At 49.6% G+C, this 14,863-nt stretch overlaps 1 protein-coding gene across 14 annotated transcripts in view; it reads right to left on the bottom strand.

Moving 5' to 3' along the window:
* The window catches only part of CLIP1 (CAP-Gly domain containing linker protein 1), a 712,474-nt gene that overhangs the window by 511,303 nt on the left and 186,308 nt on the right, over window positions 1-14,863 (bottom strand). For all 14 annotated transcript variants that reach the window (XM_085636018.1, XM_085636008.1, XM_085636009.1 and 11 more), the window contains exon 4: window positions 9,860-9,984. In XM_085636018.1, coding sequence (XP_085492144.1) covers window positions 9,860-9,984 — 125 coding nt within the window. The remainder of the gene's footprint in view (window positions 1-9,859; window positions 9,985-14,863) is intronic.

Here is a 14,863-nt window from a genome sequence, read left to right as displayed (position 1 = left end):
CAATACCAACCCCGGTGGTGGGTCTGCGAACCAAGATCACACCAGAAAGTCCTAAGGAGAACAGAACGGCCAAAGAAGCATCTCTCCGGACTTGGCTGTCCAGGCTGTAGTGTCTGGTGAACGTGTGCAGCGATGCCCACGTGGCAATCTGACAGATGTCATTCAGAGGCACTCCTCTTCCAAGGCAGTAGTGGCTGCCGTCGCCCTGGTTGAGTGAGCGTGTAGCCCGATTGGAGGCTCCTTTTTAGCCAGAGGGTAACAAACCTTAATACACAATACGACCCATCGAGAAATGGTGCGTTTGTGTACGGCCTGACACTTCTTTGCACCCACGTAGCCAACAAAAATTAGATCATCCACCCGGAACTGTTTTGTGCGATCAAGATAGGAGAGCACACGCTTTGGGGTCCAGGCAGTGGAGCCTCTCTTCTTCCTTTGAAGGATGCAGAGGCGGAAAGAAGGTGGGCAAAGTAATGGTCTGCCCGATGTGGAAGGCAGGGACCACATTAGGAAGAAAGGATGGACGGGTCCTGAGAACCACCTTGTCCGGATGAACAGACAAGAAAGGAGGTTTTAAAGAAAGAGCCTGGAGCTCACTCACCCTTCTAGCGGAAGTGATGGCTACCAGGAAAGCAGTCTTAAGAGTTAAGAGACGTAAAGGACAGTTATGAAGCGGCTCAAAGGGAGCGCACATTAAATAAGTTTGCACAAGATTCAAGTCCCAGGCATAACAAACGGAATTGGAGGAAAAAGCTGTTTTAAGCCTTTCAAGAAACGGTTAACTACCGGGGACTTGAAAAGAGAAGGCTGATCTGGCAGCCGAAGGAAGGCAGAGATGATAGTGCCTAGAGCAGAGCCCTGCTGGGCTAAAGAGAGGAACAAGAGTACTTCAGAAAGAGGGGCAGAAAGGGGATCCACAGCCTTTGCTGTGCACCATGCCTCAAATGTGTTCCACCTGCAGGCGTATACCGTCTTAGTGGAGGGCCGCCTGGCTGCCAAAATTACGGCACAAACTTCAGGAAGCAGGTCGAAAGACGTCAACTGCCGCTGCTCAATCTCCACGCAAGGCGGTGGAGACTGGACAGGTTCGGGTGGAGGACCGTCCCCTGCTGCTGCGACAGAAGATCCTCCCGAAGAGGCAGTCTGATCGGAGGATCGATGGCCATGTTGAGCAGCTCGGGATACCAGACTCTTCGTGCCCAATCCGGAGCCACAAGAATTGCTTGGGCCTGGTCGCGCCTGATCTTCTTCAGCACTCTGGGCAGAAATGGTGTAGGCGGAAAGGCGTACAACAGACCGCAACTCCACTTTCGATGAAAAGCGTCGCCTAGCGAGTGCCACCCTGGAAATTCCAACGGGCAGAATTGCTGACATTGCGCGTTCTCTTCGGTGGGAAATAGATCTAACCAAGGCTCTCCCCACTGTTGAAAGAGATCTTGCACCACCTCCGAGTGAAGACGCCATTCCTGATCCATCATGCACCTGCGGCAGAGTTCATCCGCCCTGGCGTTCAGGGAACCTACCAGGTGTTGAACCACCAAGGAAATGCCTTGATGTTCTAGCCATGTCCAGAGGCGGAAGACCTCCTGAGATAGGGTCCACGACCCCACCCACCCTGTTTGTTGCAATACCACATGGCGGTGGTGTTGTCTGTGAACACCTGCACTACTCTTCCCCGGACAGAGGGAAGGAATGTCTTCAGTGCAAGACGAATCGCCTGGAGCTCCAGAAGGTTGATATGAAGCCTGGACTCCGCCGGAGACCAGAGGCTTCTGAACTCCGCCTGTCCCATGTGACCGCCCCATCCCAGAAGGGAGACATCCGTCACCACAGTGTGGTCTGCTTGGGGAAGGGAGAGGGATCTGCCATTGACCCAATCCTGGTTCGTAAGCCACCACTGCAGTTGTCTAGCAGTGCCCTCCGAGATCTGGACGCAATCGGACAGATTCCCCTGATGCTGCGCCCACTGCAACTTCAGGTCACACTGCAGAGCCCGCATATGCCACCTGGCATGATCGATCAGCAGGATGCAGGACGCCATGAGACCCAGCAGCCTCAGGGTCATTCTGACCGAAACCCGGGACAGAGGCTGAAAGATCGGAATCATAGCCTGGGAGGATAGACCCAAAACCGCGTTGTGTCTAGATCAGCTCCGATGAAGAGGAGCTTCTGAGAGGGAATCAGGTGCGACTTCCGCACATTGATGGAGAACTGCAGCAAATGCAGGAGGTCAGCCGTAGTCTGGAGGTGGGAAACGACTGCCTGGGGCGAGCCCACCTTCAACAGCCAGTCGTCGAGATAGGGGAAGACTGAAACCCCTGATCTGCGCAGATGAGCTGCGACCACCACCATCACTTTCTTGAACACCCAAGGGGCGCTGGTAAAGCCAAAGGGGAGCACGGTGAACTGAAAGTGCTCGCGGTCCACCAAGAACCGCAGGTAACACCGGTGGGCCGGCAGGGCGGGGCTGTGAAAATAAGCGTCCTGCAAGTCAAACGCTACCATCCAGTCTTGCGGATCGAGGGCAGACAAGACCTGAGCAAGCGTCAACATCTTGAACTTCTCCTTCCGGAGGAAGCGATTGACATCCCTGAGGTCCAAGATAGGACGCAGGCCCTTTTCCTTCTTGGGAACCAAAAAGTTGTGGGAGTAACAACCACGACCTACTTCTAGGACAGGGACGCGCTCGATGGCTCCCTTGGCCAAGAGAGCCGTAACTTCCTGCTGGTTAAGGGCCAGATGATCCTCCGACATGCGGTGGTATCACGGTGGCATGGCTGGGGGGTAGTCTCGAAGGGGAGGGAGAAGCCCCTTCAGACTACTTGCAAAACCCACCTGTCCAAAGTGATGGCGCGCCAGTGGGGGAGGTGATGGCGAATCCTGCCTCCCACTGGCGTTTGATGGGCCTGAAAGGTCGGACTAGGAGGGTTTGGATGCTGCTGCAGAGGGGTGGTTGGTGGACTGTCCCGCCCCCTGAACCTCACCGGTTCTTTCCATGTCCCCGGCCACACGAAGGTTGGGTAACTTGCTGCTGCCTGTTGCCCTGGGTGGGACATAGCGGGGCACCCCTTAGGTAGCCACGAAAGGGGCAAAAAAGCAGACTGCGCCAGATGGGAAGTGAGGCCCAAGGACTTGGCTGTAGCCCGTGAGTCCTTGAAACGCTCTAGGGCGTTGTTTGCTTTGTCGCCAAAAAGGCGACAGCCATCAAAGGGCATGTCCATCAAGGTGTTCTGGACATCCCCTGAAAAGCCAGTGGACCTCATCCAGGCGTAGCGACTAATCGCTACTGATGTTGAAATGGTCCTGCCCAGAAAGTCAGCGGTGTCCAGCCTACAACCATTGTAAACTTTGCTGCATCTCTCCCGGCGGCAACAGCCTGGGAGAGCACTGCCCGGGCCTCCTCCAGACACAGAGGCAGCACGTGCACCACCGTATCCCACACTGAGTGTGAATAATGGCCCAAGAGACATGCAGTGTTTACAGACCACAGTCCTAAGCTGGCGGAAAAGAAAATTTTCTTGCCAAGATGGTCCAGCTTTTTGGATTCCCTTTCCGGTGGAGCGGTAGGGAAGGCGCTTTTGGAGTTGGAGTTGGAGGCTTGGACCACCAAGCTCTCCGGGGTGGGGTGTTGGGAGAGGAAAGTGGGGTCGCTCAAAATCGGGCGGTGGCGTCAGGCGATCATCTTGTCCACGGGAGTCCCCGTTTTGGGCCTGGACCTCGTGCCCAAAAGAACATCGGTGAGGGCCTCATTAAACGGCAGCAGGGGCTCCGAAGAGCTCGCAGCCGGTTGAAGCACCTCAGTCAGGAGATTAGTCCTGACCGCCACTATAGGAAGCTCGAGGTTGAGAGCCTCGGCCGCCCTACGCTACACCACAGCATATAACGCTCCCTCCTCCGTAGCTACGTTAGGAGGAGACCACATGCCAAGGTCGGGTGATGTATCAAGACCACTGGCCTCCCCCAGTTCCCCTCTCCAGTCCTGCTCAGCATCTAGCTGGTCAGTTAAAGGGTCACCTGACCCGTCCCAGTCCTCCTGCTCATCCTCTGGGTGCCACTGTTGTTGGAAAGGGACCCCAGGAGTGAACAGGGGCATGAAAACCCAACCTGGCGCCGAATCCAGAGTCGGTCGACGCCGGTCCGGCTCCATGCCCATGTCGGGAAGGAGGCCGGGGTCGACGCCGGACGGAAGCACGACCGGCGTTTGCAGCGGAAGTGGTGCCGGAGGAAGCGGAGCCAGTAGAGGCATAATGAGGTAAACTGGCGCAGATCCGGATCCAGGCCTGGATCCAAAGGGAGCCTGTGGTGCCGGAGCCGCCAGCAGCAAAGACCCAGGCCCCCCGACCGAGCCCACAGGGCCCGAAGGCGCGCCGGCGGGGTCAGTCCGCCCAAAGATTGCATGCTTCGCTTCGTAAAACGAACAAAGCTGGGCGGGGATCGCTCCGGGTCCCGGAAAAGGAGGAAAGCTCGGAGTCGACCCTTCGGGCTCCACGCGCGGAGCCGCGGGAGTGGCACCACCAGCGTGCCTCGTCAGATCGGCCGACCGACGAGGAGAAGTCGAAGAGCAACGATGCTTCTTCAACTTCTTCTTATGCTTCGCCTTACCCGACCCAGAGTGCGAAGACTTCGATGATTTGGAACCGGAATGGTGGTGGCTCCGTGACCGGTCCCTCGACTGGGACCTCGAACGGTACAGAGCCGACTGTCTGCGTACAAGCAGCTTTCGGGACCGCTCCCACAAAGCCTTCGGCGTCAACAACTGACAGTCGGAGCACGACTTGGGGTCGTGGTCGTGCTCCAGGCAAAAGAGGCACTCACAGTGCGGATCCATCACCGACATCAATCGGTTACAGGAACTGCAGGCCATAAAACCAGGCATCCCTCGTGCACCTGTTCGGAGTCGAAGACTCGAAACAAGATGTCGACAAAAGTCGATAAAAACGTAGTAAAAAAATGACTGAGGTACCGCTCTTCCCGGTTCTGCGCTGGCTGCTGTGGTAAGAGAGAAAACTGACACCAGTGCACGAGGGCAGCATCTAAGTAGCTGCGGCGACGTCATCCCGGCGACCACGATGCCGACGAAGCCACATTCCGACACGCAGAGGTATTGCTGACGAAAAAACTTTCCGGATCCAGTCTGACGCCTGGGGGTAACTCTAAGGTAGGGAATCTATAACTAACATGTTTCTTTCAGATGTTATGTGTTAACGTTCAGGCATTTCGATTCTTGCTGGAGAATCAGAGGTATGCAGATTTTGAAGTATGCTTGGTCCATTGCTCTAAAAGGGCGCGTGTACCACACACAGAACGTTCAATTTTATGCTGCTTGACCGTGGTGCCCAACTGAGGGCATTTAGAGTTAGTATTGTGTGTCTGAGTCTTAACACGTTGAGACTCAGTATAGCCACCTGGTTTTGCATGCATTGAAATCCACTGCAGAGTTCCTGTGGAGACTGACCAACACTATTGCAGCAGTCCAATTAAGCAGTCACCAGAGATCTAGTTAGCACTATGTAGGTGTTTGTCATAAGAAATGGTAATGTAATGTAAATTTAATTTATTAAGCGCAGCTTATGCCCAGAGGCGTCTTGGCGCTGTAGTCTTCTAATAAAAAAGGCAGCTGAGCTGAACACTGTAGTAAACGGGAGGCTTTACCTATCCTGTGTGAAAAGCCACGTTTTTAGTGTCTTCCTGAAACTGAGAAGAGAGTTGGCTGTTTTTAAAGAAAGTGGCAAGTCATTCCAAAGCATTGCTGTTCACCTATAAATGCTTCTCCCCCACATGTGGCCTTTTTATATGGGGGACCACCATGTTCCTGGCTGAGCCTGAGCCAAAGTTCTTGCCGGTATATACCATTTAAATCTTTTCATAAACCGGTCAGGCCCTAGTCCATGCAAAAACTTATACGCCAAGCACAGGGCTTTAAACTTACACCGTTGTCTGACTGGCAACCAGTGTAGTTTTTTGATGGCTTCCCTTGCTGATTCATGTTTAGGTATTTTAAAAATGAATCGAGCTGCTGCATTCTGCAGAATCTGGATGGAGTCTGTTCAAAAGGCCTGATGTCAGGGTGAGATAGAGACTATTACAGTAATCTATCCGTGTGAGGACCAAAGCCATGGTCACTGTTTTTAAAAGATCGGTGAGTAGATATTTTTTTCTTTTCTTTAACATCCTTATGTAGCAAAAAGAGGCAGATGTTATTTTGATAACTTGCTCTTTAAATTTTAGCTCATTGTCCAGTACAACTCCCAGGTATTTTACCTTAGTAGAGGGTGTGGGCAGTGTGTCTACCTCTGGCGACCACCATTCAGGTGTCCAGAGAGAGGGTTTGTTGTCGAAGAGGATAACCTCGGTTTTTGAGGCATTCAGCTTCAGGCAATTACGATCCATCCAGTTGCTCACCTTCTTCATGCATGAGCTGAATGCCCCATCAGCGTTTTTCCCCCCGTTAGAGACACCACAATTTGGGTGTCATCTGCATATGAGGCCAGGGTAAAGCCCGCGTTTTTGATAATCTATGCCAGTGGCGTAACGTATAAATTAAAGAGTGTAGGGCTCAATGCTGATCCCTGTGGTACTCCGTATGGTAGGAAAATTGCCTGGAGACACAGTTGCCCATTGCCACGTTTTGTTGTCGGTTCGTTAAAAATGATTTTAGGAAATCCATAGCTGTTCCTTTTAACCCCAGATCCTGGAGCCGGTCGACCAAGATCTCATGGCCGTCTGTATCAAAGGCTGCGGAGAGGTCTAACAGCACTAATGCCACCTTCCCCCCTCCATCAAGAATTTCACGCATGTCTTCCGTTGCCACAATTAGTGCCGATTCAGTGCTATGGTATTTCCTAAATCCGTGTTGTGTATCATCTAACAAGGAGTTCACTTCTATATATTTTGAAATTTGTTGGTTTATGATCTTCTCAGCCAATTTGGCAGCAAAAGGGAGCCTCTAAATGGGCCAGTAATTGCTCGGGTCCGCGGAGTCCAGATTGTCTTTCTTCAGAAGTGGGAGAATAGAGGCAAGTTTCCACTGATCGGGGAAGGTCCCACTTGTAAAGATCTAGTTAAGGATGAATCCTAAATCTTTTGCCACTTGGGCGGGCAGCATATGCATTATGCTGGTGCGGGCAGGGATCATATGGTGAGCCAGATTTAATTGACAGAATTAGGTCTCCAAGTTGTTCCTCCGGAGGGGCCATGAAAGTGGAGAAACTCTTTCTGTCCTCTAGATTGGTTATCATCTGTTCAGCTCGATGGTTAACTCCAGTACTTAATTTGAGCCGGAGCTTTCCGGTGCTGAGCACCGGCACTTAATTGGTTTCCGGTGCTCAGCACCGGCACCTAATTGTCAACACCACACTTAGGGCAGTCTGCCACAAGGTGACGCTGCTCATGCAATTTAGAGATGAGCAGTATAACAGTGGTTTAGGAAAACAATATACATTAACCCCTTCAGTGCCCATGACGAGATGGTCTCGTCATGGGCCGCGGTTGCGCTGTGCCCATGACGAGACCATCTCGTCATGAACTCCGCCCGCTAATAGAAAGCCCGGCACAGGGCGGGGAAAGGGCGGGGCACGCAAGAGGTTAAAGAAATACTAATACCTGCCTCCCCAGCCATTCCTTTAGCTTTGGAGACCAGGAATAATCTGAACTGTCGCATTTACATGCGATAGAGATGGTTAGTGGTTGTTTGGCAGCGATGACTGGGGCGATTGGTGGTGCAAGCTGCAGTAGCCTCCTGGTCAGAGCCCCGGCACTTAATATTTTACAAACTAAGCACTGGTTAACTCTTGTGTGCCGCAAATTTATTGTAAATGTTTACAACCTTCTCCTGAAAGAAACTAGCTAACTTGTCGCAAAAATCTTGGTTTATGCCAACGTGATTAGCACAGGTAGGTGTAACCAGTTTCTTTATCACGGAAAAGAGAGTTTTATTAGAATCACAGGCGGCTTTTATATGCTCTGTGAAATAGATGGTCTTTCCTATTAGAATGCTCTCTTTATGCTTTGCTAGTTTAGGTTTATAGATGATCCTTTCTTCTGCCTCATAATTTTTTCTCCATCTTTGCTCTTGCGTGTGGCAATCCTGCCTGGATAGCCCGAGCTTCTCATTATACCATGACTGTGACTTTTTTCTCCCTTTTGGATTTTTATCGGTGGTTGGTGCTACGATATCTAAAGCAGTATTTAACCAGAGCGAGAAATTCTCCACATTCTCCTCTAGGTTGTCTCCTAGTTGACAGGGGCTTGAGGTAGTGGCCTCTTCTAATTCTGCCGGGCTTATTTTATGCCAGGCTCTACCTCTTATTTGTTGGGTGGGGGGCCTGTGTTGGATGTTTTTTTAATGTTTTTATTGGCCATTTAATCACCCAGTGGTCAGATCATGTCACTGGGAATGGTGGGAGAAGTGTAATGGCATCGTCAGTAGAAAAGATGCCATCCAACATATGTCCAGCCTTATGTGTTGGGCCCTTATTGATTAGTGTAAGTCCAAAGGAGTCCATAGTATCAATCAGTTTTTGAGAATCAGGGTCAGTATGTTTTTCCAAATTAAAGTTAAAATCCCCTAGTACGGTGAAATTATCTTTGATAATTAGAGACTCAATCACCATACTAAGATTATTGGTGAAGCTACTCCTTAATCCAGGCGGGCAATAAATTAGCATCCCCTTAATAGCTGATGCATCTGGCGGCTGGACCGAAAAGGTTAATGCCTCAAAGCCTGCCGTATGCTTTGTTTTAAAATGGTTGCGATAAAAATAAAAAAAATCGCCACTCCACCTCCCTTTTTTTCTGTCTATCCAGTCTAAATACAGCATATCAGGAGGGTGTGGCAGCAACGATATCTGGGCCAGAACTCTCATCTGCCCAGGTTTCTGTTACAAATGCCACATGAATGTCTTGTTGGAGCTCTTGACCACTTCTTTTATTTGTTTAAAAGTGAGCAAGAGTTGAATATGAAGGCCGAGCTTTTTACTTCATCTATTGATCAGGGGCAGGTGCCAATGCTTGTGGGCATCGAAAGAATTCACAGTATTGAGGACACCCAATGGCATGATCTCCATTTTAGAACCATTTAAATAAAGAAAAATGTACTAAATCTAGAAGTTAAAAAAGATCAAGGCACTCCGAGGTGGTCTTTGGCTCTAGCTTACTCTAGGTTGATGCAAGACTGGTTCAAAAGCCAGGTTTTAACAAAACAATATCCAATTCTTAATTATTTTTAAACTTCCTTTTTTTTTTTTGCATACATATGACTACCGTGTTTCGGAAGTGGTACGTTTTCTTTTTCACTATTTCTTTCTTTTAAGTTAAGTGTCAGAAATTTGCATTAAAAAAAATTACACCCGATTGCCAAGGAAAGAGACATATGGCCTTGCCAAAGCTTGTTTTCTGAAGTGTCACCATGGGTGTGTTTCGCAATCAGCCAAAACAGGGTTTTGGTGTTAATAATAATAAAATTATACATAACAAGCCAATTCTTAGGAGCATTAACTTTTTTCGTGTGCTTGATTACATTTTTAACCCTTGTTTGAGTATTTTGTTTTGACCAGCTCTGTATATCGGGAATCTGTGACCACAGCTGCTGCTACCGCGAAACACAGCACAGAAATATGGACTGTATACACAGAGTCATTAGTCTAATAACTGGTACTTTTTTGGAGGAGAAACAGAACAGTATGGCTCCCTTCAGGAGCAGAGTGCAGTGACATGCATATAGGTTATGTACATGCATGTCACTAAACGGCTGTGATTCGAAGTTGGGCAACATCTTACTAAAACAAGCATCATGTCTATATACATTTAGGGAAACCCACTCCATCCAAGAAAGAATTACTTGACCACAAGTAAAACAAACCTCGTTCCAGCCACTGCGCCATCATTCTTCCCAAGAGGTTCATCCAATTCCACGCCACACCACTCGCCCTTGGCAAAGTCCGTCTCCCCTAGAAACCGTATCACTCCAGCTTTGGTACCGGCAACCTAAAGGGAAAAAATCAATATGTATGAAGAGGGCAACTGATTGTTTATGCTCAGCAATATCATTACCAAGGAGTAAGAGCAAGATTGCATGCTTATACAAAATACACGGCTGCAAGTTCTCCTGTGTAATTAAGTTACTCCATGAACCTTAAAATAAAAGAAAAAAGATTCTCAAAATGACTTCGGAAAATTATATTAATAAACCAAACAAAAAGCCTTTAGATCATGTTAAATGCAATAATTTCTCGGGCGTTTTCATCATCTGAGCAACAATTTGCAGATTAAAAAATAGCAATAAAGGTTGTCACTGTAGACCACGTTGTTTTATTTATCATTGGTATTAAAAATTAACAAAACCATTAAACAAGTAGGCCAAGTTTCTTCCAGATAGGACTTCAGAAAATGCTTCCTTACAGAAAGCTTGTTTGCAAAAAAACATCAAAAAACATTGGGTATCTGAAAAACCACTTGTTGATCTACTAAATCCAACGGGGGGCTGGCCTCGTCTACTAGTCACCGGTGTATTACATTCTGCAGTGCAGCAGGGTAAAAAGATTAACTTATAGAGGCATGCAATGTGTTAGAGTGCGCACAAAGCGTTCATCACAAACCGAGTTCTTTCTGTCAACTGATTATAGGAAGCGCTGCGCGCAGGCTTCTTCTAGCAAAGGAAGGTCGAATATAAATCTGCTGTCGATTATTCTCCTTCCAAATCTTTCAGGGCCCAAAATACAAACTCAAGCAATGTACCCGAGATCGTCTGCAGCATAATGAAATGTCGGAAAAACTCTCAGAGCAGAGAGAGGTCAGTCGGCACATTCCTTCGTGAAGCTTTCTCATGATCTCAGTGCCAATGACTGGTATTTTCTGATGGGTTCAGATCTCGGTTGTGGTTACTTTGTATGCGCCAGTGTCCCGGGACGGTAAAAGATTACTGTATGGAAGAGCAGCCAGGCACATTCAGTATGGGCGAGGAGAAACAGGCTGCGATGATATGGCTAATCAACGTACGGCTCGCTTTAATGCGGAATACACGAGCGCTGTCAGGGGGCGCAATGGAATTCAATCCATTACAAAGTAAGGAAATATAAAAAACATGAGCGGCATCTTATAGGACAAACTATAAAGGGCAGGAGGTGTCAATCTGCAGACACTGCTTAGCCATGGTGGGAGCGGCTTTCGAGCTCCTGTGTCTCGTTTACCTTTCTAAAACCCATAAACCCATACAAGGCTGAGACCACTACTTTCACTTTATAGATTTCACTGAGATTCCACCATGGCTGCTCTTGCATTGATGTACGCCTCCCACAATCTGACTCATGACGGACATTTTTTTCCAGTTTGGCCATGACATTTTGTAGATGACGCAACGTGTTTACTTAGGTAATCAAAGGTGTCTAAAAACTTGCGAGCAGATCCACTAAGTTGAAATGCTTTCTTCAGGTTGACACTTTGGTTAATGACCATAAATGTTGTGTTATTAACATTGTTGGTAATTTTTGGGGAGTTAAAATAGCATTCACAGCCATTCAACAGGCTGCGTTTCGTCATCTCTGTCCTTGAAAACAGCAAGACAAAGTTGGCAAAGAGATGGATTGGTTCAGATCAAGCACGAGCCTTTCCACATTGCTTAGGTGGAATTTATACAGCATAGGTGCTAATACACAACCTTGACAGATACCTACTGGGATTAGGAAGTCAGATGTACTCTTCCCCCATCGTTCCATATTTGACACAGGCTGCCATCTTTTAGTAGAGCTGTTGCAGACCTACCGGCAGGTTGTCGGGAATCCATTGTTGCCTCAAAGTAGATCAAAGGAGAGATCTATTTACCAAGTCAAATGCTGTCCTTGGATCTATAAATGTCGAAAAGAAGGTGGATTTCTTTAATATTTCACATATTTAACGCATGTGAAGTACAGCCTCATTGTCTGTTATACTGCCCATTCCTTTTTTAGGTCGAGCCTAGAGCAGCGCATGCGCTGCTCTAGGCTCGACTTTTAGTAAGGGGGGTTTCAAAGTGCTACCAGAGGCTGCCTCAAGCTTGCGTTCAAGATCGCGTGCACGCGCGCAGCCGCCATCTGTCTTTTCTCCGTCATGGGTAATTAAGTGCTTCGCGATCACGATTCGCTTTCACTTTCAGCGCCCGCGTGGCCAATGCTTTTCGCGCGCCCTTGTTGCTAAATGACCCTCTACTGTAATATCAATTAAATAGTTAAGACTCCAGAGACGATAAAGCATATCTACAACACAACTAAAACATCTTTCCTTGTAAAGGTGCAGAACCATGTAAATCATTTAGTAAAACAGCTTCATTTAATTAGACTTAGTCGTTTGTGACAAACACGAATGGGTGATTTACAAAACACAAACTGGTCGTTCCTTTCAACTCAGATTTATACCTCACGTCTAACAATGCCTTTCCTTTCATCAAAGCCATATATTTCTTTGTTTAAGGCTGTAGGTGTGTTCGTTGTTGCATTCTGTCTCACTTCCACTGCTCTGCATTCCAGCTCCACGTGGCTGGCAGCTCATAAAACCTGGGTATGTTGAAATTACTGTTATAAATAGTAAGCGAACCACTCGCACAAGATGTACTGGTACCAATTTAAAGCACCGTTTCAATCTCTATGGGGCCACGTTTCTTAGGATAAAAAAGGGAAAAAATAACTTTGATTCATTTGTTTGTCCACCATACTTCTAACAGCTGCAGCTCCTTCCAATGTCCTCATGCCCAGTCCCCAGAAAGCAGCCATTGCGTGCGCACAATTTAAATAAACAAACAAACTTTTGAATGTGGCCTGAAAAGAAAGCAGCCCTCGCGCATAAAACATTTTTTTTGTTTTACTTTTAATTGTTTATATTCCTGCTGGTTAAAAAGACACGCTTACTCACTCATAAGTGCACCATTCAAGTACAACTGCAAGTTATTTTCCGCCCCATCTCCCACAGGTATACAGTTAGCACTTTGCCTGGTCTCTCGCATCTCTGGTCCTTTCACGGCCCCTTTTCTCATTAGAAAATCATGGTCTGGTGACGTTCCAACATACCCTAGCTTTAAAGAATGCACCACCACGTCCACCACCACGTCCACCAACACCACCACGTCCACCAACACCACCACGTCCACCAACACCACCACGTCCACCAACACTACCATGTCCACCACCACCACCACCACCACCACGTCCACCACCACGTCCACCACCACCAGGTCCACCACCACCACGTCCAGCACCATCACCAGGTCCACCACCATGTCCACCACGTCCACCACCATGTCCACAACGTCCACCACCACCACCACCATGCCCACCACCACGTCTATCACCACCACCACGCCCACCACCACTTCCACCACGTCCATCACCACGTCCACCACCACCATGTCCATCACCACCGCGTCCACCACCACCACCACCATGTCCATCACCACCACGTCCACCACCACCACCATGCCCTCCAACACTTCCACCACCACGTCTATCACCACCATGTCCACCACCACCACGCCCACCACCACTTCCACCATGTCCATCACCACCACGTCCACCACCACCACCACCACCATGTCCATCACCACAATGTCCATCACCACCACGTCCACCACCACCATCATGTCAACCATGTGCACCACCACCACGTCCACCACCACCATGTCCACCACCACCACATACACCACCAGGTCCACCACTACATCCACCACTACGTCCACCACCACCATCACCACGTCCTCCACCACCACCACCACGTCCCCCACCACCACCGCATCCACCACCACCACCACCATGTCCACCACCACCATGTCCACCACCACCATGTCCACCACAGCCACCACATCCACGGCCACCACATCCACCACCACCAACACGTCCACCACCACCAACACGTCCACCACAACTACCAACACCACGTCCACCACCACCACATCCACCACCACCACATCCACCACCACCATGCCCACCACCATGTCCACCACCACCACTTCCACCACCATGTCCATCACCACCACGTCCACCACCACCACCATGTCCATCACCACCACGTCCACCACCACCACGTCCACCACCACCACGTCCACCACCATGTCCACCACCACGTCTATCACCATGTCTACCACCACCACGCCCACCACCACTTCCACCATGTCCATCACCACCACGTCCACCACCACCACCATGTCCATGTGCACCACCACCACGTCCACCACCATGTCCATCACCACCACATCCACCACCACCACCATGTCCACCATGTGCACCACCAGCACGTCCACCACCACCAAAACGTCCACCACCACATCCACCACCACCATGCCCACCACCACGTCTATCACCACCATGTCGACCACCACCACTTCCACCACCATGTCCATCACCACCACGTCCACCACCACCACCATGTCCATCACCACGACTTCCACCACCATGTCCACCACCATGTCTATCACCATGTCTACCACCACCACTTCCACCATGTCCATCACCACCACGTCCACCACCACCATGTCCACCATCACCACGTCCACCACCATGTCCATCACCACCACGTCCACCACCACCACCATGTCCACCATGTGCACCACCATGTCCATCACCACCACGTCCACCACCACCACCATGTCCACCATGTGCACCACCACCACATCTACCACCACCACATCTACTACCACCACGTCCACTAGCACCACATCCACCATGTCCACCACCACGTCGTCCACCAGCACCGTATCCACCACATCCACCACGTCCACCACCACCACGTCGTCCACCAGCACCGTATCCACCACATCCACCACGTCCACCACCACCACGTCCATGTCCACCACGTCCACCACCACCACCACGTCCACCACCACCACCACATCCACCACGTCCAC

The sequence above is a fragment of the Triturus cristatus genome, chromosome 11 (assembly GCF_964204655.1).
Source record: "Triturus cristatus chromosome 11, aTriCri1.1, whole genome shotgun sequence".
Lineage (NCBI taxonomy): Eukaryota > Metazoa > Chordata > Amphibia > Caudata > Salamandridae > Triturus > Triturus cristatus.
Note: the sequence above shows the minus strand (reverse complement) of the source record. Positions and strands in the feature narration are given on the sequence as shown.